Source organism: Heptranchias perlo, chromosome 10 (assembly GCF_035084215.1).
Source record: "Heptranchias perlo isolate sHepPer1 chromosome 10, sHepPer1.hap1, whole genome shotgun sequence".
Classification (NCBI taxonomy): Eukaryota; Metazoa; Chordata; class Chondrichthyes; order Hexanchiformes; family Hexanchidae; genus Heptranchias; species Heptranchias perlo.
The window spans coordinates 42,317,919-42,345,505 of NC_090334.1; the positions used below are offsets into that span (position 1 = coordinate 42,317,919).

The window sequence follows — 27,587 nt, forward strand, 5'->3', positions numbered from 1 at the left end:
TTTTCAATTTAAACCTATCAGAGTATTTAACAAGAATATTTTCAAGCAGGTGCAGAGCCAAGACATTAGCAAGCTGGAAAGAACCATTTCAAATGAGCTAGTATATATATGTATGAAAATGAAAATCCGCTTTAGTGTAGATGGTAGAGAAAATGGTTCCGCCCTTATATCCAATTATTCTTAGGAAATGTGAAAAGCTCACTTAACTATGGTCATTGGTTGGGAATTTATTTAGGTTATATGGTTGTTTAAAATCTTATTGCAACTTATTATCTAGATCATGTTGTGAGAACATGTAATTTGGCACAGAGGACAGATCAAGGCTATAAACAAAATATCATATCAAACAGTAACAACAATTATTAAAAATCCTAGTAATTAAAATATAAAAATAACTCCAAACTTTGTACCTTCAGAATCAAAATCTAGATGAAGAACAGCTGTATAAACAAACAGGTCTGGAGCTACAAATCTTGAATGCACAAGCCCTCGATTAAAGATCAAATACGGTTCAGTTATCTTTTGAAAATAGTATCAGCTGCCACATTAAGGAACTTAAGTTTGTGCTGTTAATCACTTACAGAATACATGTAGTTTAGCAGCAATAGAAAAGTTATGCACTATTAATACACATGAAATTGCCAGGTTACAGTACAGGGGTCTGATAATCTATGGATGAAACCTTTACAGTGGGTTTGATTAAAAATATGCAATACATTTCAGCTCTCATTATGTTTCCCTACTCTAATTTTTTAAAAAGTGATACATTTGACCGTTAACTTTGGAATATGTTCTAAAGATGCAAAAGGTTGTGATTTAAAACAAGTATACCAAACATAAAACTATCACACCCACACTACATCTTCAATCAATTAAGTCAATGTTCACACTAAGTTCCTCTTTTGTTTTCACCAATAATGTTTCAAGTGAGAAAAGAGTACTTTAAATATTTTATGTTCAGGGAAAGTTCATTTTTCAGATATAGAAACTCAACTGTGCAAACTAAGAAAAAACATTACAGTAGCAGTCCAGTTGCGGTGCTCCACTGCATTAAGTTGTTTAATAGGTATACTGTGGAACCATAACTTGTAATTATGCATTAGGACAAACTACCAGGAATGTAAACATTGCAAATGTGTAAAATAAGAAAACTCCTACAAGGCAAGCAAAAAGCATTCATTTTTATATCTGAAGAAAATGTTTTGAACATTTACAACAAATATTGAACTGCTTGGTTTAAAGTGCATATAATTTGAAGAGGTAAGTTTTTAAAGCATTTTATTCAGATTAGGAATATGCTGCATAGAATGCAGGATACAGTTTCCTGTACCAGCACCACAGCCCCTGCTTTATCAACTCAAAGTGAAACAGCTGCATTTTTGGTCTACCATCTGTGTTCAAACTTGTTACAATTACCTGGACCACTACAGTTAACTGGCATTGATTTCACACAGTAACATTCAATCACTTTAAAGTGCCTTTAATCTCAGAACAATTATTTCAGATTTTGTTTCAGTGAAATAAAGTACAACCTGGAACTCATCAGGTCTTAGCCCAGTAAAAAAGTGAATGGAAAAACCTGAATCAGCAGTTTATTTTTAAAGATAAACATTCAGGTGAGTTATAAATATGTGGGCTCTTTGCCAAGACAAGTAAATATTGCAATGATAGCATTTATTTAATTATAAGAATGACATCTCTGACAGAGATTGTAAAAATGTGATTTTAAAGCAATAAAAGCAACCATTTTCTCTCACAGATATCCACATCCAATTTGTTTGCATTTCTTATAGTCTGTAAAGAAATTGACTAGTCAGGGAGCTTATTCATCGAATTTATTACAATTTATTCAGCTCCAAGGCACATTACAGTCTTCTGTTACTACAGAAATGTATAAAGAACAAACAGAGCAGTTTTTTGTCATATACAGTACAGCATTTTGCTCTACTATTTAAAGCATTCGTGCATCCATAAAGCAAAAAAAAACACGTTATAAAAAATTCAGATCACTGAATCATAAAATGAAAGATTTTGCCCTTGGAAACTAATAAAAAGAACCCCTCACCTTTAAAAAAACGTCACTTTGTAGGAGACTATCCTCAGGGCTTGTAACATAACTAACTGTAACCATTCTTTGTAACAATTTGTTTGCATTTCTGCAGGCGTCAACACTGGCCTTGGCAATTCAGCGAAGTGCATACATTTACAAAAAAACACACCAGCAGCGTTAATTGCTAAGTGCTATGATTCTGTACCTAGCCAACACACTGCCATCAATAAGTGAAAACAGTATTAAGCAGTAATATCTGATATTCTTTAAACAAAACCAGGTTCATCCTTCAAATGAAGAAGAGTACATACCTTGTTTCAAAATATAGAAACATACGACGAAAATGAAAAATGTCTATACATAAGACTAACTTTTTAGTTCTTATTCACATTTTACTTCAATTACTGAAGTTAAAAAATTACGGGTCTCTTTCTTTTTTGACCTTAACGTCCCCTGCCAAGATTGTAGCAATCTCTCCTTGCATGAATGCCCAAGGGACATTTGAACCTACTAAAGGGCATTTTTCTCCACTGGGGCAATAAACTTCTCCATTCGCCCCCTGAGCCTTGATGCTCTCCCGAGAGCATGGGAAACAGAATTTATGATTGGGCACTGACGGGCATTGCACAAAGTGAGTGTCCTCCAAACGTTCATGACAAATGGTACAGCACAGGGGACCGTTGTTGGCCATTGGTGAGTCTGGAATGTTTGGGGGGTGAACAGGATCTATGCTGGGGTTGGGATGGCTGTTAGGAGGGGCCACGGACAGAGCAACGTCCCCGTTCCTGGACACCATGCGACGTTGGCTGCCCCCTGACGCGGGGGACACCGGACTATTGCTGTTCCTCCTGGTGCTGGTAGTAGTGGTGGAATGCACGGAATTGCTGCTGTCCTTTGGCGAGTGGGCATTTCCAAGGGTGTCAGCCACGGACATGAGGGCGGCCATGGGGGACTGTCCGTTCTGGGCGCTGCATTCGGGAGGGGTGGTCCGGTTGGGTGGCAGAGGGGGACCCCCATGCGCCACGCTGCCTGCTCCGAAGGCGCCGGATGCCGCCATGGTGAGCTTTAAGGCTTCGTTCTGGTTCGACATCCACTGCTGCTGCTGCCTCTCCTCCAGCTTCACGCTGCCCGCTTCCGAGTCGGGCTCGGGAGACGCTTTCCGCTTGCGCATCCCAGTCCTCGAGCTGTTCGGCGGGGGACGGGGCATGTTACATAGGGCGGTGGGCAAGATGGGGCAACTGGCGTCTATGTGGGGCTGCGGCAGCATGTCGGCCCCCACCACCTCCTTGAAGAAACGCACCGGCTCGGGCAGCAGGTCGCCCAGCAGGCGCCAGTCCCCCGAGCCGTGCTTCTTCTCGTACTCTAAGTACTTGAAGCCGGACGACAGGCCTCTGCCGAAATCCTTCATGCAGTCCTGGTACATCTGCTTGGCCACCCCCGAGGCGCTGGAGAAGACGTTGGCCGACCCGCTCGGGTACTCAATAAAGATCTTCAGCTCGTAGTCCATCCCGGGCTTGGAGACAGCGTCGAAGGCGAACACCCGCCCCAGCAGCGAGTGGTCCTTCTTGAAGCGCACGTCGAAGGGGTTGCAGTTGGACAGGGTGAGCAGCGTCTCCCGCACGATCTTGGGCTTGCTCGCCCAGTCCTCCGAGCGATTCCTCAGGCTCTCGCCCAGCTCGGCCAGGGTCTCGGCGTTGCGCTGCTTCTCCTTCAGTTCCCTCTCCTGGTCGCTGCTGGAGACGGAGCCCGGTCGTTTGTTTACATCGCTCAGGACCTGGCTGCTGACGGTCAGCGAGGTGCCCGCCAGGCTGGTGGAAGGAGACGGCCGGCCGAGCAGACCGTGAGGGGCCAGGGCTCCCGCAGGCGGGCCGTTTAAGGTGGTCTGAGGCAGCAGGTTGGGCGGCACGGTGACCGGGCCCGGGGGCACGATGCCGTGATTTCTCCGCGATGAGTTGGGACTCTGCCGGTTGAGCTCCGGCGGGATGTCCTCGGGTTTGGGGAATCCGTTGGGTCCGTTCAAGCCATTGGGAAGCCTGCCAGCGTGGGCGAGGCCCGGGTACTCGAACCGAGGTCGCTCCGCGCTGAGGGAATAGCGATCGAGAGGCGGCTGCGGCGCCTTGGACGAGCCGTCGACGTGGTTGAGCTGCTGAGCCGCCTCTTTACTGGCGCCCAAGGACTGAACTTTGACAGGCGGCGGCCCCGGGGAGCGGCCCTCCTGGAAACCATGAGCCCTCTTGAGCTGCCGCGCCGTCTCGATCACAAACTCGATACGATCGGCCCCTTCGTAGTTGACGCAGCCCCGGCACACGGGCTCGGTAAAATCCCAGATCATGGCCCACGGCATGCGGGGCAGGTCGCAGAGGTAACACGACTGTCTCCGGGACGAAGACACCTGTGCAGCGGACATGGTGCGGAAGATGTTTAAGTTCAGCGTGTGTTGTGTGTGTGTGTATATGTGGGTTGGTCTCTCGGCGGTGGCTGGGTGAAGTGCAGGCCCTTCCTTGTGGTGCTGTGGCCGGGCCCGGGCTCACTTTCTTTTCCTTCCCTTTCCTCTTCTCTTCTGTCTGCTCTCTCTCCTCCTCTCGGCCGCGCCACCGAGCTCCTCCGAGCACCACGTGACGTCAGCTGCCGCTCTGCGGCCCGCAACACGGCTGTTACGCATGCGCAGCGCCACATTCCTTCCTCTGCTCTTCTCCTCTCTCTTTTCTCCCCCCCCCCCCCAAAAAATGTGTAAAATAAAATACTTAAAACTACAGGGTCTTATCACTCCAGGGCACTTACAGGCCTAATGCATTTCAGTATTAACGCAAGCATCCGAGTCTCACTCTCCACCGCCCCCAGTTCTCGTTTCACACGAATCATCTTGTACTTGATTTGCTCGAATACACCATGTAAAATTTCACTCTCACACACACTAATGCTGGATAGTATCGTACTTTAATTCCTGACCCCAAAGATGTTATAAAAACTAATGCCAGACACTTTCCATTTTGACGATTAAGTTACCAGAGTACATTATAGGAATGCGCGTTAAAATAGGTCAGTTGTAATTATAGACATTCTCATAATACATTAAAGACCAACAGGCAAAAGGACTAAAGTTGTATTTAAAGGCAAAATTAGACACCAACTCAACAATTACTTAATACATTTTAGACCCCAGACTGCAATTAAACTACGAAATTCCTGCAATCCAGTGAGGCCCTAATAGGACCGAAATAACATTTACTTTGCAGAACAATTGACCTCTTTAACTACAAAGTATTAGAATGACTAAAAACAAAACTGCGATAAGAGGATCTCCTTTAACCGTCATAAAGGCACAACCCTCACAATAATAGAAAGTAGTTACTGTATAAAATGCATATTTAAATTGTGGGAATGTTATGTCAGTGTTTGCAATGTTGTCTAGGTTTTCCCCCGCCTCTTCGCAGCGGCTTTCAACGGCAACTCCAGTCCCGCCCCATGACGTCAGCGCCCATTCTATTTCAGTTCTCTTTAGAATGTCGCAACTCCCCAGCGTTTTGCGCCATGTCACTCACAGACCAAGCCCACATTTTTTTCTCTGCTGCTAATTTTGCACTGAAGCAGCTCATCTGTTTTGAAGACTCCCAATGTATTGGCAGAAATCCATTCATTATAAGACATATGTATTTTTAAGGTCGTCGCTAAACTAGTAAAACAGATCTTTGACGTAACCCTCCCAGAAACAAAAGGGGTCAGTTTCTTAAAACTACAATCTCCACCCGTTTTCGAAGTAAACATACTCTGACCGATTTAAGAGCGCTGTCGGTGAGGCTTGATAGGAAAATAGTAAAAACAAATCAACGTAACGTCAGAAAAAAAAGTATTAAATAATTTCATAGATTAAAAACTCGTTAAAAATATGGCCAAAGAATTATGCAACTTCCACCCAATTCTAACCAATCCAATATCAGTTTCCTGTTGTGCAATTTGCTGTGTGTAAAAGGCAATCTAAAACGATAAACTCTCTCCCAATGAATACTTGTATTTACTTTTCATGAAAGTAGTTGCCCGATGGTGCGTGCCCCGGAGGTGAGGGAGGTGCTGCTTGTTTTTCCAGTATGGTTTAATTATTAATATGGATGTGGGCCATCAACTTCGGAGGCTACGTCAGCACTTTAAAATAAATATAACCATTTGGTTACTGTTTAATAAAGCTAAAATTTAACTCGAACTTGTAATAGCTGTAGAATAGGAAATTTAAAAATGAATAGAAACAAAGCCAGTTGGAAAATTTTATCTTACAACTTTTATCTAATTTTCCCGTTACCGTTAGTTTATTGCAATTCCATGAACACCACTGAAATGGGTCCATATTTTATATCAACATCCACTAGTTGCTATGTTGTCGATTGCATTCAACTTTGTTTCATTTAAAATAGTTCCAAAAGTAAAACTAATTTCTGTAGAGCTTCTAAAGTCGAACTTAAGTCACAATACACCCCTCCCCCACCTAGGCTCCACATAAAAGGAAGAAATGATCCGTGTTGCACTCACTCAGTGACCTGTTTGTTCAGGCTGCCATCCTGTTAAAGCTCGATATTTTACCAGAGTAAACACAACCTCATTGGATTTTTCATGTTACGTACTTATCACTAAAAGCAGACCATACGGCAAAACTGTTTATATATTACAACAGTTCAGCGTTTGAGCATCTTATTTATACAATTGGAATTGGGACACTGAAAACGACCCATAAACCTAGCCACATTACTATGTCACAGGAAAATACACAGCACAGTTTCAATATTTGCGATCATCATACAATTCTACATTAATTTAAAAAGGGACTAACTTGTAAGTTTATGGTCAATCACGGATTAAGAGATTTGTTGTTTGGTTCTTAATTCTGAAAAAAAACCGTGCTTCCAAGGGAAAAAAAAAATCACAAAAACTGTAGAAAGTCCATCTTAAAGGGTCTTGTCTTAATTTAGCCATTTATCAACACATAGTATCATTACGCTAATCATATTTGTGTCTACTTTTTAAAAAACACCACATTTGCAGCTCACCTCACAGAATTATAATTTCTGCAGAATTGGTAACTTAGCAGAGTTATGACACAGCAGTCATTGCTGCAGCTGAATTTTTGGCGTGAGATAGTCCCGAAATCTAATTTGCCCAGAAACCCCAAAGCGGGGCAATAATGCGCACTTAAAGGAAGAGAGTATCCATTATTACTTATTTTAAATAAAGAGCTTTTTGACCTAATTTAAACAGTAGTTTACTCTTTTTTAAAAAATGAATCAATAAATGTTATTTTGGGCTGTTCACCCTCAATTCCCAAGGACTGGTCATTCAGAGAATGTTATCTGTTCACAATCATTGCTATTCTACCATGCTGTTATAAAACCTCTTTAAGCCACCTTGTTCAACACTGACAATGTGTCCTGAAAGGAAATACGAGACACTAGGAAAGTGCAGTTACACAATCCCTACTCTAGAAGAAATAGTAAATGGTGAGGCTGGTAATATTAATTCCTGTTTTACTGTACTTTCTGCCCCAAAATATTTTGAAACAATATGTAGGTAGTTTATTACATCAAAGGCTTTTACTACTAGTAAATAGTCGATGAAGAATTGTTCCTTTAAGATATCAAAAATTATTTACCAAGTTTGTTCCCCTCCTTTCTACTGTGTTTATTTGCAATGAAAATCATTTCTTTACTTAATATACATAAAAAACATCTGTCAGTCTTCACTTCCTATGTAGTGCAACAGATAATCATATTAAAACTGATACATGGGGGAAGATTAATGAAAGAAGAGAGGAATACAACGAGTCTTGGAAAATAAAAATGAATATATATTTGTCCACCTATGTGGAGTTCAACTCCAACAATTTTTAAAAAGTTATTGTGGCTCAACAGGATCTATTTTTATCAAGCAGTCAGCAGGATTTTGGCAGCCATATTGAAAATCCCCTTAGCAGCTGTAAATAATTAAATTTGCAGGTCAAATGAAAACATGTGTAGTTCATCTCAAATTATAAAGTTTGATGTAATGATGCAATAGAGCATAGAAAGATTTTATTTCTGTTACTTAATGTAAAGACAAAATGATTTAAATGCATTTTAAAACCATTTTTGACTGTTAATAGGACACTTGGTCCACAGTACATTAGGACATTGGGCACGAAGTACGTTAGGAGACTGTCCTTTTACCTTTGGGGCCTGGCTTTCGATTCTGCCCAGTCTGCTGGAATAGAAGTTTCCTCATTATGCAAGCAGTAACGTCCTAATTTAAGATGAGTTTAGTTAATCTGAACCCAGTTCTTAATGTGCAAAGGGCAGCACAATTAGCATGATACCATGTGCTGCATTATTCACCCTGTGAACATGGAACTATTTTCATGCTGTATGTGCCCATCATAGAATCTCTCTGTTTAAAGTAACAGCTATTATTCCTTGGCCCATAGACTAGAGAAAAATACTAATCAATTTGAATGATCACTTAAGTAACAGTACCAATAGTTTTTTCACTGATCACAGAAGACATTCATTTTCTATGAAGTTAGAGAATTAAATCTTCAGCCTAGCTCCTCAACATGGTGCTGCAATATCTTTTGTTGTGGGTACAGACAACTTGTACAATTCATTCTTCCTTCTTACAAGGGGTTTTCAAGACAGTTGTAAGTGATGTTATTGAATATTAAGATACCCTCTGCATTTGTAACATTATAGAGAATATAATGAGAAAATATACACATTTGGTACAGACATACATCACTTCTCAACACAGAGAGGTGGAATGCCAAAGTCAATTCACTTATGAAAAAGATTTTACTCCCGCTACATGTCATTTCTTTTCTTGGCAATCTACAAATACATTGAGAAATACCTATGCACTATTTAAGTTCATTATTTTGTGTGAATATTTATGACTGTACTGGGCATCACATTTTACTTTTGGCAAGTGTCAGCATTAAACACTCCCCATGACAGGTACTTCACAAGCCAGATAAGGAGTGGAGCTCCCCCCGATTCTACCTCAACTGTAGTAAATCAACCCTATCGAAACAGAATCAATTTGCTTATCTCACACCATCAATCCATGTGGCCTGAGTGACATACAAACTTTCTGCCAATTAGTTGATTTGCTATAGAGTTGTTCACGGGTAAAGTTTTTTAAAAAGTGTCTCTCTCTATTCCTGTAACAGTCTCTCTTTTCCTATCCCCCCACAGTACTTACATTTTCTCTCATTATTGACTTTATATCTCTTTATAACAACAACTTGCATTTATATAGCGCCTTTAACGTAGCAAAACGTCCCAAGGCGCTTCACAGGAGCATTAGCAACAAAATTTGACACCGAGCCACATAAGGAGGTATTAGGACAGGTGGCCAAAAGCTTGGTCAAAAGGTAAGTTTGAAGGAGCGTCTTAAAGGAGGAGAGGGATGTTTAGGGAGGGAATTCCAGAGCTTCGGGCTTCGGCAGCTGAAGGCACGACTGCCAATGGTGGAGTGATTAAAATCGAGGATGCGCAAGAGGCAAGAACTGGAGGAGCGCAGAGATCTCGGAGGGTGTAGGGCTAGAGGAGGTTACAGAGATAGGGAGGAGTGAGGCCATGGAGGGATTTGAAAACAAGGATGAGAATTTTAAAATCGGGGCGTTCCCAGACCGGGAGCCAACGTAGGTCAGGGAGCACAGCGGTGATGGGAGAACAGGAGTTGGTGCGAGTTAGGATACGCTCAAGTTTATGGAGGGGGGAAGATGGGAGGCCAGCCAAGACAGCATTGGACTAGTCCAGTCTGGAGGTAAAAAAGGCAAGGAAAAGGGTTTCAGCAGCAGATGAGCTGAGGCAGGGGTGGAGATGGGCGAGGTTACGGAGGTGGAAGTAGGCGGTCTTGGTGACGAGCGGATGTGTGGTCGGAAGCTCATCTCAGGGTCAAATAGGATGCCAAGGTTGCGAACGGTCTGGTTCAGCCTCAGATAGTGGCCAGGGAGAGGGATAGAGTCAGTGGCTAGGGAACGGAGTTTGCGGCAGGGACCAAAGACAATGGCTTCAGTCTTCCCAATATTTAGTTGGAGGAAATTTTTGCTCATCCAGTACTGGATGTCGGACAAGCAATGTGACAAATGAGAGACAGTGGAAGGGTCGAGAGACGTGGCAGTGAGGTACGCTGACGACACCCAGCTCTACATGTGGAATCTGATGTGTTTTCGGATGATGTCGCCGAGGGGCAGCATGTAGATGAGAAATCGGAGGGGGCAAAGGATAGATCCTTGGGGGTCTCCAGAGGTAACAATGAGGGAGTGGGAAAAGAAGCCATTGCAGGTGATTCTCTGGCTACAACTATTTCTCCATCATTTGATCGCATTCTATATGTAAATATCTCCTTCTCTGTATGCTTCTCACATTTTCTTTATCAATTTGCTCAATTTTTAACTCTTCTAAAAGGCCATGGAATGGAACACCAACAACTTGAATTTATATAGTTCCTTTAGTATAGAAAAATGTCCCAAATCGCCTCACAGAAGCGTAATCAGACAGAAATGGACCCCAGCCAAAGGAAAAATTAAAAGGGGTGACTAAAAACTTGGTCAAAGAGGTGAGCTTTAAGTAGGGTCTTAAAGGGTGAGAGGCAGGTGGAGATGGACATGTTATGGAGGGAATGCCAGAGAACAGTGCCATGATAGCTGTAGCCAATTAAAGGGAGGAAATTGCAGCTCATCCAGGATTGGATATCGAATAAGCAGTCTGACAACACAGAGGCAGTGGAGGGGTAGATCTGGGTGTCATCAGTGTACACGTGAAACCTGATCCCAGGTCTTCGGATGATGTCGCCAAGGGATAACATATAGATGAGGAAGAGGAGGGGGTAAAGGATAGATCCTTGAAGGACTCGAGGTAATGGGGCGGGAAGAGAAGCCATTGCTGGAGGTGATCTGGCTACAATTGATAAGAGTGGCACCAAGCGAGGGCAGTCTCACTGTGCTGGACAACAGAGGAGAGACATTGGAGGAGGATGGTGATGTCGCCTGTGTCAAAGGCTGCAGAGGGGGAGAGGCAGTCTGAATAGGGGTCCCCTCCTCTCTGCTGTCCTGAGCAAGGATGTGAATCTTTGTCTCCTTTCCTTGTCAAAAGAGTCTCTCCTTCTGCTTCACTTCAGCAGGGTGTCTCTGTCTAGAGTTTAGGTAATTTTAAATGGTTTTCAAAAAAAATTTAAGAATCTACAAATGAATTTAAAGATAATTGAAGGCTAGCAGGAAACACAGAATGAAGAGAAAGATAAGTTCTTTTCAATTATTATTTTAAAGATACTTTCTATGGAAAATATTCAACATGCAAGTGTTGTTTTTAAAAGATATTTTGCCAGTATTGGAAAACAGTAGCATATAGTTTTTTTTTTTTTGCTTAGTTGAGATATTTAATCTTAATCAGTACCGTTGTTGGAATAATTTGGAAGGTGAGGCAGAGCTGAGTTTTTAAACATATGTCCAAAAATATATAAAGAGCACAGATTTCCACTAAAGCTAACAATATTGAGAATGGTTACTTGTTTTTTTTAAATTAAGAAACCAAGGTGAAGGGCCAAGATATATAATGCTAAACACCATTAGTCGGTATAATGAGTCTTGATTTCACACATTGAGGATGCAGAAGTAGAAAGAGCTTTTGGGGTGAAATGGACAATTTAAATTAATCCCTATTTAAGCTTTCAAATTTAACTAACAAGGTTGGATTTGAGCGTGCAGTTTCACTACAATTATAGCGTTGGTGCAAAGTGTTTGTGCTTTGCACTAGTGCTGCAGTTATAGTGTAAATGCATCTTGAATCCGGAATCATGGCCTGGCTTGACACCAGAGCAAAATGGAATGACTCTCTGAAGGAGGTAACCTCACTTTGTTTCACTTCAGAGTCTGTTCAGGTCATGAGACCCAATTTACTCTCCACAAGTTTATTGTCATTGTGAAGTGGTTTTATCTTTGCATTGACAGTAAACTGGTATGTAATGCTATGTGAGAAAAGGTTATACACAAAATGCATTCAGTTCATATTGTTACAACAGATTATCTAGAAAAGAAAGTAACTATAGTATTATGTGATCTTTATACTACCCAGGGGACTATGAGCACTTCAGCAGCAGTATAACTGTAAAGCTGTAATTACAAGCTACACCTACATCACTGTAATATAGGATGGGCACAGCTTCATACCCTCAAACGAATGTATGGATCACTGCTTACCAATTTCTGACTTCAGGTCTGTCTCCTGCAATTGAGAAGAGCTGACAGGATTGGTAGAAACATAAAGTCAGCTTGCTGCATCACCAAAATTGTGACCCATCCCTTTGCATAAAAAAATATATAAAAAGGTAAATTAAGAAGTCAATTCAGTATAAAGCAAAATGTGCTTTTGCTTCCTCTCATACTACCCTGCTCTGGTAGCTCTATATTATCCTTTTGACACTGGTTTGCTGAATAAAAACAGAACAACGATCCAATGAATCAGTGTTGTTAGCAATTCAATCTTTTCCCTACTCATATACTAAAGGTTACACAGACAAGTAAATATTAACTACAAGTATCCAAATTTTCAGCTTTACTGGTAATCATTCCCTACTCCAGTTCATTGCACACGATGACCTTCCTTTAACTGCTGAATACAGAATAGTAATGCAAATCCATCAACAATAAGGCTGTAATCTCTAAAGTATGCATATCCAAAATTGATTCCTGGTTTCCATCATGAAATATTACCACGTAACCTCGTAGAATAAATACTGATCACAGGCCAGTGGTACATAGCGCTGTCCTGCAGGATGACAGACCCAATATTCGTCAACCTCAGCATGATGATGTATACTATTCAGATATTTTACTCTATTGCATTTTTCTGAAGGTACTTCTATCTTACTGAAAATAACTCAAGTCTGTAGGAAACCTGCAATTCCAGGTGATAATTGAATTAGTCCTGCACTGGAAGTTTCGTTGCAGGAGGGGGAAACTGTCTTGCAAATGCTGCTGACAATGTTCCAGAGTGGAAGACAAACTGGGTGCAAGGTTGAAAGCTCCATGTTGATCAGAACACCACAGTTGCACATCACAGAGTTCAGCCCAAGCAGGCAGCCAGGGAGCTCGATAGAGTCACAGCCCAAGGCACGTAGATACTGGCAAGACCCAAAGATTAGGTTGGATTTGCAGATATACACCGGTGGTACATTTAAAAGCATTCAGGACTTGATGTCAGATAAGCAGCGAGATAGTACAGCAACAGTCCTGCAGGGAGTAGAGATAGGAAACAGCTCGTAGATATTAGCTGACCCCATGTTTGTGAATGATATAAGAGGACCCAGGATAAAATCATTTTGCACACCCCAAGTGACTGTGCAAACACAGAATGAGAAATTGTTTGAGGAGCTGTAGTGAAACTGTGTTGGAACAAATAGGTGTGGAACCATGGGAGTGCAATGGCAGAAAGCTACATCGTGGATGAATGGCAGAAAAGTTGAGGAAGGCAACAAGAGACTGCATCCCCGGTTTGCTATCACATAGGAATCATTAGTGATCATCAAAAGTCAACAGTCTAAACAATCAGGCATTAGGAGAAAGAATTTTGGTTGTCATGTCCTCCCTAACTAAGAGTGCCAAGGCCAACCGTAGTGCCCCCAATATGTCTAAGATCAGCTAACTCAACAACAATCCCCAAACTTCCCAGTCTATATAGCTCAGCGACTCACTGAACCATTGGAGGTAACCAACTATAATTACATATTGATATAAAAGCTCTTCTACTCATGAACAAACTTCTTTAAGCCAAGCATAATTTAATGAGCAGCACTAACTTGAATTTTTTTGGTTAGGGAGAAAGGAACTAAATTTATATGCTGTTCATGGTGAGGGTTATCAGTGCTGAGGAATGAAGAATTTTGTCCACTTTTGTGGTATAGCAAATGCCAAATGCACAGCAAAACACTCTTTACTCTGCCCAAACAATATGCTTTAACCCCAGCATCAGAAGAGCATCCACTACCAGTGTGAATTTTCTATTTCCAACTGCAAGCATCCTTATGGCCACTCAGTGAGACTGCCAATGTAGGTTTACTAATGCCAAATTATGGGCAGTTTTATGATGTGGGTCTGTGCCCACTTAGCACTAGGTTGAGTATGCTGAAACTGGCTTCGCATACAACTTCTTTAGCCAACAGAGCAAGGAAACTTTCATCATCAGTCTGGCTGGATTTGAATATAGGTTCCCGAGGTAAAAGGGCAGTGCTCAGGTAGACCCCTTTCCCCAAAAAAAATTATACATCCAAAAACAGACATAAAAACTCTCCATAATAGTATGAGATTAATACTTGCATTTATATAAAAAATGTTATGACAAAAACACTAAACGTAATGCCAAAAATAAAAAGCTGACTGGAAGCTGAAAATGGTGTTTGATGTTACGTAACAGACCATTCACATAATGAAGAAACCTAGTTTTGCTGTGAATAGCTTTTGTTCTTACAAAAGCACACAAAAAATCCCTTCAAAAATAAAGCCATGCTCTGTACTTGAATAGATAATAAAACTTTATTTTAAAACTTTGTTTCGAGTAAATAGATAAACTCATCTATACATGCTTCATACGGACATGGCACTCCATCTCCACTCCCAAAGCCAAAAAGCATGATTTTCCATCCCTGCAAACTCTATTTGATAGGCTGCCAAAAATATGGTAAGCTCAAACAAGCTGTACCCCCAACTCAACAAATGTTTAGCAAGGAGATGGCCAAGCAATACCCCTGCTTCTGGCCTCTATCAGTGATTGATGGTATTTGAAAACCAACCAAAGCTTCTATATTACAATTTCACAATGTTCACAAGGAAGAAAAACTAGGCAGGGAAGGACATGATTAAAAAATATGTAACAACATGAGAAATGGAAACTCATAAGCACAAGTTCCATAACTGAAAAGGAGGTAAACTGTTAGGTGGTTTACAACCACATCTTAAAATTACATATATTAGACGTGTAGGTACGCAAAGTACATCAACCACCATTGTGGCTGAGAAAATTAAAGAGATGCAGGAAATGTGCAGTCATATACACATAAAATATCTATTTTCAATAGCAAAATAAAATTATATAATTCTGAATTTGGAAATGCAGAAATTATATTTTCCAGTTACAAGAGTTATGGAAAAGGTTACATTACAAAGCAATAATTATGGTGACTGATTTCTTTACAAGAGATTAACCTATCTTTTAACTTCCACATATTTCAAATTTCATTTAATTAAAATGCACATCCTAGAGTTAAACAAAATTACTTGTTTTAGGGGTTTGGCAATAGATGAAGCAAGCATTTCATCATTAAAAAGGCTGTGGATGAAAACATGGTCAGCATTGTTCATTGAATAACTAATGTCATAAACATGCTCAGGATTGCTTAATACACTTCGCCTTGTTAGAATAGGGAAAGGCAATGAACAACTCTTTAATGGCGCAGCACAAACTAGCAAACACTCTGCCACAGATAATGGAGTTGGTTTTATACAAGCCATTCTTTACAATTCGTGCCAGGCATAATTTTCCTGAACTCCTTCCAGCTGCCTGAGTAACAGACAATTTTCAATCTATTTGTACCAGAAGCTGGAGAATAGCAGAAGGGGAAAAAAGTAGACACTCTTGATCTCTGTGTTGGTTGAAAATCCCTGCATATTTCTGCCAATAACATTTTTTTCCAATAATGAACCCATTGTGCTTTCAGCTACAGTGCACTAGTCTACAAAAATACTACCTAGTATTTACAATCCTTCAAGCTCAAAAGTGAAGAGAAAGAATGCTCATATCTCCGTTGTATTGACTTACAATATTGACATTCCAAAATTTCAACTGAATTCAATAAGGAAGGCAAACTTAGCACTATATACCTCTCTACATACATTTATTGGAAAAAATATTTAATATGATCATTTCCTTATGCAACAGAACTGTAGAATAATGGATAGGTTGCTAAAGATCAGAATTTCATTTGTTGAAAGTGGAAAAAAGGTTACTCAAGTATTTTATTTCAAAAAAGTATCCTTTTAGCCATCTTCTAAGCTGCACTGAATAACAGTGCAAATTAAAATCTCAGTTTGTGCAACCATCTTCATGGGTTAATTTTTAGCTTCCGCTAAGTACATGGAAAATAGCCAACTGAAGAATGATGGGAAATGAAAGCTTGCCAAGTACAAACTGCCAGCATTAAGCAGTCCTGACAGCTATGCTTCTTATAAACTTGGCAGCAGTTCAAAGTGCTTTTTCAATTGAAATGCTGGAACCTTGCCATGTGCATACAGATTTGCTTTGCCTCTTCTCATAAGGAACTGATAAATGCTGTTATGGTTACCATAGAAACAGAAGGATATCAGAATGGCCTTGTGATCTAGTCTCCTGTCTCTGGTTTTGAGAAGCAAAAATACAGTATCGAGTCCACTACTATTATGTGTTTGCACAACACTTATATACAGCGTTAGAAAGGCTTAAAGTCAGATAGCGTCTATGGCTTTGCAGCTGGAGGATATATTCCCAGTTAATTCCTATTAAGGGAAAAACTATTGCTGTGGATGTGCAGCTAACAGACATTTTTTTTACCTGGACCTCTCTGGATGTCTGCCTGCAGTCGTCATGGCAACATTGGTCTTCTCTACAGTGTCTGTCTCACTTGCTGGAGTTTCCTGATTATTGAGAATCTTTTCCAAAAAATCCCCATTTCCTGTCGTAGCAGAGAGAAAAACAAAGTTGCTGTTCCCTGCACAATTTGGTGAAGTAAACAAACAATCTGGTTGCTCCAATCATCTGTAAATCTAGGTCAGGACACTTGAGATACCCTAAATGGAAACAAACCCTAAAATTGTGTTTAAATTACTAGCAATAACTACATTAATTTGACATGAAAATCAAAATGATATACAATCTTTAATATAACTACAGTAATCTTAAGGCAATTCACTTCAACAGAAGCAGTGCAAGACCACCTTAAATATAACTGCAATCAGTGCAAAGTGAACATTAAAAGAATCACAAATGGTTTATTCTTTTAAACCTTATTTTTAAACACAGTAGCATTAGCAAAATGTTAAGCATGCACAGAGTTCTGCTTTCCTTGACCAAAGATAAATGCAGAGCTAACAGTATAACTCAGTGTTGTCAGCTCACGGGCTTTGGATTCAAAGTGGCACCATTCCACCGGGGGGAAATATTGTGCTTGTAAATCATCGAATGATACAGCACAGAAGGAGGACCAGATGGTTTCCATCCAAGGGTTTTAAAGGAAGTAGGTGAGAACATTGCTAATGCCCTAACTATAATCTTCCAAAGTTCTCTCGATTCAGGAACCATTCTTTTGGATTGGAAAACTGTACACGTCACTCCGCTTTTTAAGAAAGGTGAGAGGGGAAACCAGGGAATTATAGACCAGTTAGCTTAACAGCTGCTGTTGGGAAATTACAAGAGTCCATAATTAAGGATAATGACTGAACACCTTGAAAATTTTCAGCTGATCAGAGAGTGCCAGTATGGATTTGTAAAGGGTAGGTCATGCCTGACAAACCTGACTGAATATTTTGAAGAGGTGATTAAAGTAGTGGACAGGGGAATGTCTGTGGTTATTGTTTATATGGATTTCCAGAAGGCATTCAATAAAGTCCCTCATAAGAGACTGCTAGCTAAAGTTAGAGCTCATAGAATTGAGGGCAAATTATTGACCTGGTTAGGAAATTGGCTGAGAGGCAGGAGAGAAAGAGAGAGAGAGAGAGAAGGGATATGGACAGGTACTCAAATTGGCAGGATGTGACTAGTGGTGTTCCCCCAGGAATCTGTACTGGGGCCCTAACTTTTCACTATATTTATCAAATGACTTAGAAGAAGGAATAGAGAGCCCTATATCCAAGTTTGCTGACGGCACTAAGTTAGGCGGCACAGTAAGTGGAGCAGAAAGTTGCAGAGGGACATTGACAGATTAATTGAGTGGGCAAAACTGTGGCAGATGGAGTTCAGTGTGGGAAAGTGTGAGGTCATCCACTTTGGACCTAAGAAAGATAGATTCAGAGTATTTTCTAAATGGTGAGAAGGTAGGAACTATGGAGGAGCACAGACGAGGCTTCTATACTTGAGGGAATACAAGATTAAGGGGTGATCTAATTGAGGTGTTTAAGATGATTAAAGGATGTGAGAGGATAGATAGAGAAAAACTATTTCCTCTGATAGGGGAGTCCAGAACAAGGGGGCAGAACCTTAAAATTAGAGCTAGGCCATTCAGGGGTTAAGTCAGGAAGCATTCTTCACACAAGTGTAGTGTAAATCTGGAACTCTATCCTCCAAAAAGCTGTTGAGGCTAGGTCAATTGAAAATTTCAAAATTGAAAATGATAGATTTTTGTTAGGCAAGGGTATTAAGGGGTATGGAACCAAAGCAGGTAAATGGAATTAAGATACAGATCAGCCACATCTAATTGAATGGCAGAACAGGCTTGAGGAGCTGAATGGTCCAATCTGGTTCATAATTTCAAAATTAATCAAATGCTGCTACATAATCAATATCAGATTTACAGCTTTTTGCTTCCTGACTTCACCCCTGAATCGCCTAGCTCTAATTTTAAGGTTATGTCCCCTTGTTCTGGACTTCCCCCACCAGAGGAAATAGTTTTTCTCTATCTATTCTATCAAATCCTTTAATAATTTTTGCAATGAAATAAAATGCCAAGGAAGATGGTTGGACACTCACTTTTCACCTCTGGGGCCTGGATTTGATTCCAGTACAGGCAGAAGAGATCAAAGTCCCCTTTTCCTGCTGGTTGCAAAAGATTCATATGATTTGTTTGGTCTCAACCTTGATATTGATATCAGTATTGGCAACAAAACTATTCCACTCCCCTGCACTGACATCCTTGACTAACACAAAATTCACCAGAAAAAGCAGCAAAGAATTCTATCACCTGCCCTCTTCCCTTGAAATTGTATTTCTTGTGGACTAATCATGGAGCAGCATTTACAGCAATCACAGTCTGGACCATACTGCTCTCTTCATTGGACGAGGATACATGCAGCGGGAGGCGCTTTTTAAACTAAAACATGGTAAATCATTGAGAGATCATGGGCATGATTTTAGCATGGAGCCGGGAATTGAGCGGGTGGGAAATCAGGAAGCGAACTGAGTGCTTCGCAATCTGTGATCGCAACTCAACTGAAGGTAAGTATTTCTGCTTCCGGGTTTCCAACGCTATTTATAAAGCCAAGGATCCCGTATGCCCTTTTAACAGCATTCTCAACTTGCCCTGTAGCCTTCAAAGACTTGTGTACGTACGCCACCAGGTCTCTCTGTTCCTGCACCCCCTTTAAAATTGTACAATTTAGTTTATATTGTCTCTCCTTAGTCTTCCTATGAATCACTTCACACTTCTCTGCATTAAATTTCATCTACCACGTGTCTGCCCATTTCACCAGTCTGTCTACGTCCTCCTGAAGCCAGTTACTATCCTCCTCACTGTTTCCGAGTTTTGTGTCATCTGCAAACTTTGAAATTATGCCCTGTATACCCAAGTCCAGGTCATTAATATATATCAAAAAGAGCATTGGACCCAACACCGACCCCTGGGGGAACACCACTGCACACTATCCTCCAGTCTGAAAAACAACCAGTCACCACTACTCTCTGCTTTCTGTCCCTTAGCTAATTTCGTATCCACGCAGCCACTGCCTCTTTAATCCCATGGGCTTCAATTTTGCTACAAATCTATTGTGTGGTACTTTATCAAATGCCTTTTGAAAGGACAGGTACTTTCTTTGAAACCAAGAGTATGGAACTCTTCTCAAAATAGCAACAACAAATATTTCGTATAATCAATTATATATTAAAAATAGCACAGACTTGCATCATTTTAATTGTATTTCACCTGTAGGTGGCACTGTGAGCATTGCATAATGCTGCCTAATGTTACATGACTGGGTAGCAAGAAGAAACAGAATTTATGGGCAAAAGTAGAGGCCGAACAGCAAAGAAATGAACAAAGACTCTAAAAAGCAGCTTGACGATAAGCAACAGTCTGTAGAAAAGCCCAGAATTGCTCTCCGCTGTGGAAAAGCCCCACATTCCCCAGTCTACATTTATCCCCCGTGCCCCCATTCCCCAGTCTCCCTCACTCCCAGTCCAAATTATTCAATCTCCATCTCTACCCCTAGCCCCCATTCCCGTAAGGGAATCAAGGGATATGGGGATTGGGCGGGAAAGTGGAGTTGAGGTAGAAGATCAGCCCTGTTCTTACTGAATGGCGAAACAGGCTCGATGGGCCATATGGCCTACTCCTGCTCCTATTTCTTATGTCTCCCTCTCTCCCCGAGCCCCCATTCCCTAGTCTCCCAAGCCGCCAATCCCCTGTTGCACTCTCTCAGAGCCCTCATTCCCCGTCCCCCCTTCCATAGTCTCCACCTCTCCAAGCCCAATTCCTTAGTCTCCCTTGTTCCCCAAGTCCCCATCTTTCGCCCCGAGCCCCCATTCCCCAATTTCCAACTCTCTCCCTCAAGTCCTCATTCCCCAGTATATACCTCTCCCTCTGAGTCCCCATTCACCTGTCTCCATTTCTTCGAGTCCCCATTCCCCATTCCCCATTCACCCTCTCCCTGTGCCCCCATTCTCCAGTCCCCCTCTCTTCACGAGCCCCAATGCCCCAGTCCCCCTCTTTCCCGATTCCTATCTCTGTTTCTCCTCCGTTAGGGAGGCGATAGCAGAGGCACTATTACATGTATATAAAAAAATTCACTACAAAAGGGAGTAGTGCCAGAGGACTGGTGGACAGCTAATGTTATTCCTGGATATGGATATGGGGATGGGGATAGGGCAAGAAAGTGGAGTTGAGGTAGAATATCAGCCATGATCTTAATGAATGGCAAAGCAGGCTTGAGGGGCAGTATGGCCTACTCCCGCTCCTATTTCTTATGTTCTTATATAACAGCCTTCCTCCCACACAATGCAGTTTTTCCCCTGTCCTCTCTCCCTCTTTTCTCTTCCATCTCCTCTAGCCTCCCACTTCTTAGTCTAATTCAATTATCGCCTCCAACACTGCTTGACCCGAATAGTGCCCTTGGTCTTGACTCCCCATGGGTACCACCACAGGAGACGGACTGGTAATTGCATTAAAATTGCAATTTCTTTCTGTAAGCCTACAATGCAATGTAGAAAAAAAAATCTCAAAATAAAATCAAAACCAGCATTCTTAAGAAACACCTCAAATATTCTCATTTTTATGTGCACTTTGGGTGGTTGAGACCCCCTTGCATGTGGGGTTTGTTTAACATAAACCCCTTTTAAACTGATATGTGCAGCTGCTCTATTTAAAAGTACGCTAGGTTCCAGGCACAATACTACTAGCTGCCTGGTTTACACAGCCCCACGCAGTGGTATCATGACTAAGTTTCTATCAAAATTTACTTGTGATAATCCTGATTTTAATTTTAAAGAGCAGTGTCCCAATTTGCAACAGAACTTTTGATAAATTATTGTACACTCTCTTCACAATTCTGCAGTTTAGAGAAATGTTCCAGGTGCACTCTGGTCTTCCCATTTCAGAATACTGACTCTTAGTGATTAAAAGCACAAAGCAATACTAACTTGAGGAAAATTTAACCTGACTGTACACATAGATTCAATAATGGTATGTTGGAGTTCGGAAGGCAATCAGAGACTGCATGCTTGGTCCTGATTCAAAGTTGGCAAGAATGCAGAGTAATGAAATTATGAATTATGTAATGACCAGAAGCTGCATTTGGTGCACTCAATTTGAAGTGTTTGAATTTCAGATGCAAATGCCAGACATACATCCGTAAATTGTATTTCTAAGAAGTATTACTAAAGCTTGAAATGGCTACACCAAACACTATGGCCTGAAGCCAAATGGGAATGCATTACAATAGTGGCTTTTTGGCAATGCACTTATACACGTGCTCATCTGCTTCCCAGGCTACATTGAAAATAAATATTAGTATGAAAAGTAACACAAACACAATGTCAAAAGAAATAGGTTTTCATGCTAGGTAGTTCTATCCTGAGGGTTTACATTGAAGTCTTAAAATTAGATAGAAACTATACTAAATAATAGTGCATAATAATTTGTCAGGTTGGCTCTTTTGGTAGCACTCTCACCTCTGAGCCAGGCAGTTATCGGTTCAAACCTCATTCTCGGCTGACAATTCAGTGCAATACTGAGGAAGTGTCACATTCAAAAGGTGCTGTATTTCGGATAAGATGTTAAACCAAGATCCTGTCTTTTTGTTCTAGTGGTTCAGGTGGATGTTACAGATCCCATGGTAGTATTTGAAGAAGAGGGAGTTTTTCCATGGTTCTGCGAAGATTCTACCTCAACCAATACCACCAAAAAAAAACATTAACTGAATGCCCATCTCATTGCTGTTTAAGGGTTCTTGCTGTGTGCAAAGTGACTGATTTGTTTGTTTACATAACAGTCAATGAACTTCAAAATAATTCAGCGTATAAAGTGTTTTGAAACAGTTGAGATGTATAAGGTGCTTCTTTCTACAGATACCAAGTTATATAGTGTCCCCTAATATGAATACCTCTTCGGTGTGCAAGGAAGCATAGAACGAGAAAATATTGTTCAGCCCATCAAGTCCATGTTTTCCACAGGCCACTAACTATCTGCTTTGTCACTGATCCTGCCTAATTTATTTCATCTCCTGAAGAAAAGCTCTGTGAAATTTCTCCCTAATTCCTAAAGAAAATCAAGCAAAGTTCCAGAATATCGATCCATCCCCAGTATTCAACGCAGGTTCTCATCTTTTCATGGATGGCACTTCCTCAGTCAATTAATTAATTAAATTCAATTAATTAAAATAAAAATCTGGAATTAAAATACTAGTATCAGTAATGATGGCCATGAAACTACCGGATTGTCGTAAAAACCCATCTGGTTCACTAATGTCCTTTAGGGAAGGAAGCCTGCCGCCCTTACCCGGTCTGGCCTATATGTGACTCCAGACCCACAGCAATGTGGTTGATTCTTAATTGCCCTCTGAAATGGCCCAGCAAGCCACTCAGTTGTAAAATCTCGCTACGAAAAGTCATAATAAGAATAAAACCGGACGGACCACCCGGCATCGGACCACTAGGCACCGGACACGACAACGGCAAAACACCAAGCCCAGTCGACCCTGCAAGGTCCTCCTTACTAACATCTGGGGACTTGTGCCAAAATTGGGAGAGCTGTCCCACAGACAAGTCAAGCAACAGCCTGACATAGCCATACTCACAGAATCATACCTTACAGCCAACGTCCCAGACTCTTCCATCACCATCCCTGGGTATGTCCTGTCCCACCGGCAGGACAGACCCACCAGAGGTAGCGGTACAGTGATATACAGTCAGGAGGGAGTGGCCCTGGGAGTCCTCAACATTGACTCTGGACCCCATGAAATCTCATGGCATCAGGTCAAACATGGGCAAGGAAACCTCCTGCTGATTACCACCTACCGTCCTCCCTCAGCTGATGAATCAGTCCTCCTCCATGTTGAGCACCACTTGGAGGAAGCACTGAGGGTAGCAAGGTCACAAAATGTACTCTGGGTGGGGGACTTCAATGTCCATCACCAAGAGTGGCTCGGTAGCACCACTACTGACCGAGCTGGCCGAATCCTGAAGGACATAGCTGCTAGACTGGGCCTGCGGCAGTTGGTGAGCGAACCAACACGAGGGAAAAACTTACTTGACCTCGTCCTCACCAATCTACCTGTCGCAAATGCATCTGTCCATGACAGTATTGGTAGGAGTGACCACCGCACAGTCCTCGTGGAGATAAAGTCCCGTCTTCGCACTGAGGACACCATCCAACGTGTTGTGTGGCACTACCACCGTGCTAAATGGGATAGATTCAGAACAGATCTAGCAGCTCAAAACTGGGCATTCATGAGGCACTGTGGGCCATCAGCAGCAGCAGAATTGTATTCCAGCACAATCTGTAACCTCATGGCCCGGCATATTCCTCACTCTACCATTACCAACAAGCCAGGGGATCAACCCTGGTTCAATGAGGAGTGTAGAAGAGCATGCCAGGAGCAGCACCAGGCGTACCTAAAAATGAGGTGCCAACCTGGTGAAGCTACAACTCAGGACTACATGCATGCTAAACAGTGGAAGCAACATGCTATAGACAGAGCTAAGCGATTCCACAACCAACGGATCAGATCAAAGCTCTGCAGTCCTGCCACATCCAGTCGTGAATGGTGGTGGACAATTAAACAACTAACGGGAGGAGGAGGCTCTGCAAACATCCCCATTCTCAATGATGGCGGAGTCCAGCACGTGAGTGCAAAAGACAAGGCTGAAGCGTTTGCAACCATCTTCAGCCAGAAGTGCCGAGTGGATAATCCATCTCAGCCTCCTCCCGATATCCCCACCATCACGGAAGCCAGTCTTCGGCCAATTCGATTCACTCCACGTGATATCAAGAAACGGCTGAGTGCACTGGATACAGCAAAGGCTATGGGCCCCGACAACATCCCAGCTGTAGTGCTGAAGACTTGTGCTCCAGAACTAGCTGCACCTCTAGCCAAGCTGTTCCAGTACAGCTACAACACTGGCATCCACCCGACAATGTGGAAAATTGCCCAGGTATGTCTTGTCCACAAAAAGCAGGACAAATCCAATCCGGCCAATTACCGCCCCATCAGTCTACTCTCAATCATCAGCAAAGTGATGGAAGGTGTCGTCGACAGTGCTATCAAGCGGCACTTACTCACCAATAACCTGCTCACCGATGCTCAGTTTGGGTTCCGCCAGGACCACTCGGCTCCAGACCTCATTACAGCCTTGGTCCAAACATGGACAAAAGAGCTGAATTCCAGAGGTGAGGTGAGAGTGACTGCCCTTGACATCAAGGCAGCATTTGACCGAGTGTGGCACCAAGGAGCCCTAGTAAAATTGAAGTCAATGGGAATCAGGGGAAAAACTCTCCAGTGGCTGGAGTCATACCTGGCACAAAGGAAGATGGTAGTGGTTGTTGGAGGCCAGTCATCTCAGCCCCAGGGCATTGCTGCAGGAGTTCCTCAGGGCAGTGTCCTTGGCCCAACCATCTTCAGCTGCTTCATCAATGACCTTCCCTCCATCATAAGGTCAGAAATGGGGATGTTCGCTGATGACTGCACAGTGTTCAGTTCCATTCGCAACCCCTCAGATAATGAAGCAGTCCGAGCCTGCATGCAGCAAGACCTGGACAACATCTAGGCTTGGGCTCATAAGTGGCAAGTAACATTCGCGCCAGATAAGTGCCAGGCAATGACCATCTCCAACAAGAGAGAGTCTAACCACCTCCCCTTGACATTCAACGGCATTACCATCGCCGAATCCCCCACCATCAACATCCTGGGGGTCACCATTGACCAGAAACTTAACTGGACCAGCCATATAAATACTGTGGCTACGAGAGCAGGTCAGAGGCTGGGTATTCTGCGGCGAGTGACTCATCTCCTGACTCCCCAAAGCCTTTCCACTATCTGCAAGGCACAAGTCAGGAGTGTGATGGAATACTCTCCACTTGCCTGGATGAGTGCAGCTCCAACAACACTCAAGAAGCTCGACACCATCCAAGATAAAGCAGCCCGCTTGATTGGCACCCCATCCACCACCCTAAACATTCACTCCCTTCACCACCGGCGCACTGTGGCTGCAGTGTGCACCATCCACAGGATGCACTGCAGCAACTCACCAAGGCTTCTTCGACAGCACCTCCCAAACCCGCGACTTCTACCACCTGGAAGGACAAGGGCAGCAGGCGCATGGGAACAACACCACCTGCACGTTCCCCTCCAAGTCACACACCATCCCGACTTGGAAATATATCGCCATTCCTTCATTGTCGCTGGGTCAAAATCCTGGAACTCCCTTCCTAACAGCATTGTGGGAGAACCGTCACCACACGGACTGCAGCGGTTCAAGAAGGCGGCTCACCACCACCTTCTCGAGGGCAATTAGGGATGGGCAATAAATGCCGGCCTTGCTAGCGACGCCCACATCCCGTGAACGAATAAAAAAAAGTCACAGCAATATAGGAACCATTGCTTCAAGTAAATACTTGATAATCCTTGTTATCTTCAACCCTATTACTAACCAGATGTTTATTAAGTTCTCTTCTGAAGGAATTAATCAACACCATATTAAAGTCTAATGTTAAATTTACCCATTTTAAATGGAAGTCCTGGGTTACTGTGCAGCAGGAAACAATAAGGAGGTAGTCATGGAAATAACAGCAATATAAAGGTAAGTGCATTTTAGCCATTTCCAATTGTTTTTCTATTTTTTTTGTTTTTTTTTCTCCCTCTTGACAAAGTTTCTCATGAGTCTTTGTGCCAATTGATTAAAATTATTCTTTTTCTTAGCAATAACAACACCAATGGATTTCCCAGTCGGAATCCTCTTATTAGACATGTCTGGAAGAAAAGAAACAACCTATGGGGGATGCTAGGTAGGTGAGACTGCAAGAGAAATGATCTGTGCCCATCCTCCTTTACCCACACATCCGCACCTGCAGACAAAGATGAACATAACTTACTTATGGCAGACAAATTAGATGGATGCTTGCTTCCCAAAGGAAGCTGAGTCAAGAGAACAGATGGCATCATTAAGATGCATGAACTCCATGACTGCCCATAATACTGGGTGCTTCCTCAGAAGTACCTCAAACACAGTATGTCTTGCTTTCAGTGGTACTGTATTAGGTGGCTGCATGAAAGGCAGTATGCCAGGATGATCAAGAGCAAAGAACCTTGATTGACCACACCCAAGATGCCACCACCCATTTTTGTAGGCTCTAGCATATGTACCTGTTAATGCCCTTTAGGGAACTGTCTTCTCAGGATCACAGTCAGCAAAGAAACATAGGCAGAGCTGTGCCAGCTGCTGGAGCACACCTGCAGCTATCATTCAACATAGGCTGGCACATGCGGTAGCAATAATGATGGTTGCTGAAATCAAGGTATAGCTGCATGAGGTGGTTGTGAAAAGCGTTGTCCTCTGTGTCTCTCCACAGTACCATCTCCATGGGTCAGCACTCCAGCATGCCTGCAAAGAGATGGAGATAAGTTTCAGCTGAAACTTGCCTCCACCTCTTTGAAGGCTTTCTGCCTCACTGACCCCTATGGGGATGATACTGTGGAGTGGCAGAAATGGCCATCTGTCTTAAAACCTCATGCAGAACCACTTCAACTTAAGCCGCCAGCCTGGACCTTGGGTTTCATCATCTTTAATTTTTGCCTGTCTCTTCTTAGTCCCCCACCATTTCAGCAATGATCGCTTTTGGATCAATTGGCTTTTTGAGATTTGTGAAATACTTTCAGAATTTCTGTTCCTCTCTTTGTGACATTCCCTTTCAATTGTCCCCATCCCTTTAATTTTAAACTTACATGCAACTTTTTTCTCCCACTAAAAGCCTCTTTTTTGAAATCTGTCCATATGTACACCTGAAGTTATGCTAATGAGCTGACCGATGGAAACAAGTGGACTGTAATTAGCCAACTTCCACTTTAGTCTGTCTA

General features: G+C 42.3%; 2 protein-coding genes across 4 annotated transcripts in view; both read right to left on the minus strand.

Moving 5' to 3' along the window:
• kiaa0586 (KIAA0586 ortholog) overlaps window positions 1–27,587 on the minus strand; it is a 419,966-nt gene that overhangs the window by 312,852 nt on the left and 79,527 nt on the right. For all 3 annotated transcript variants that reach the window (XM_067991527.1, XM_067991529.1, XM_067991528.1), the window contains one exon: window positions 16,648–16,768. In XM_067991527.1, the coding sequence (XP_067847628.1) occupies window positions 16,648–16,768 (121 nt within the window). The remainder of the gene's footprint in view (window positions 1–16,647; window positions 16,769–27,587) is intronic.
• Window positions 1,819–4,697, minus strand: irf2bpl (interferon regulatory factor 2 binding protein-like). Its single transcript, XM_067991530.1, has one exon. It carries the CDS (start codon window positions 4,455–4,457, stop codon window positions 2,469–2,471), a length of 1,989 nt encoding a protein of 662 aa, XP_067847631.1. The 5' UTR covers window positions 4,458–4,697; the 3' UTR covers window positions 1,819–2,468.

What these genes read in the sequence shown, in the direction of transcription:
- irf2bpl (XM_067991530.1), bottom strand. Translation starts at nt 4,457, where the DNA reads ATGTCCGCTGCACAGGTGTCTTCGTCCCGGAGACAGTCGTGTTACCTC.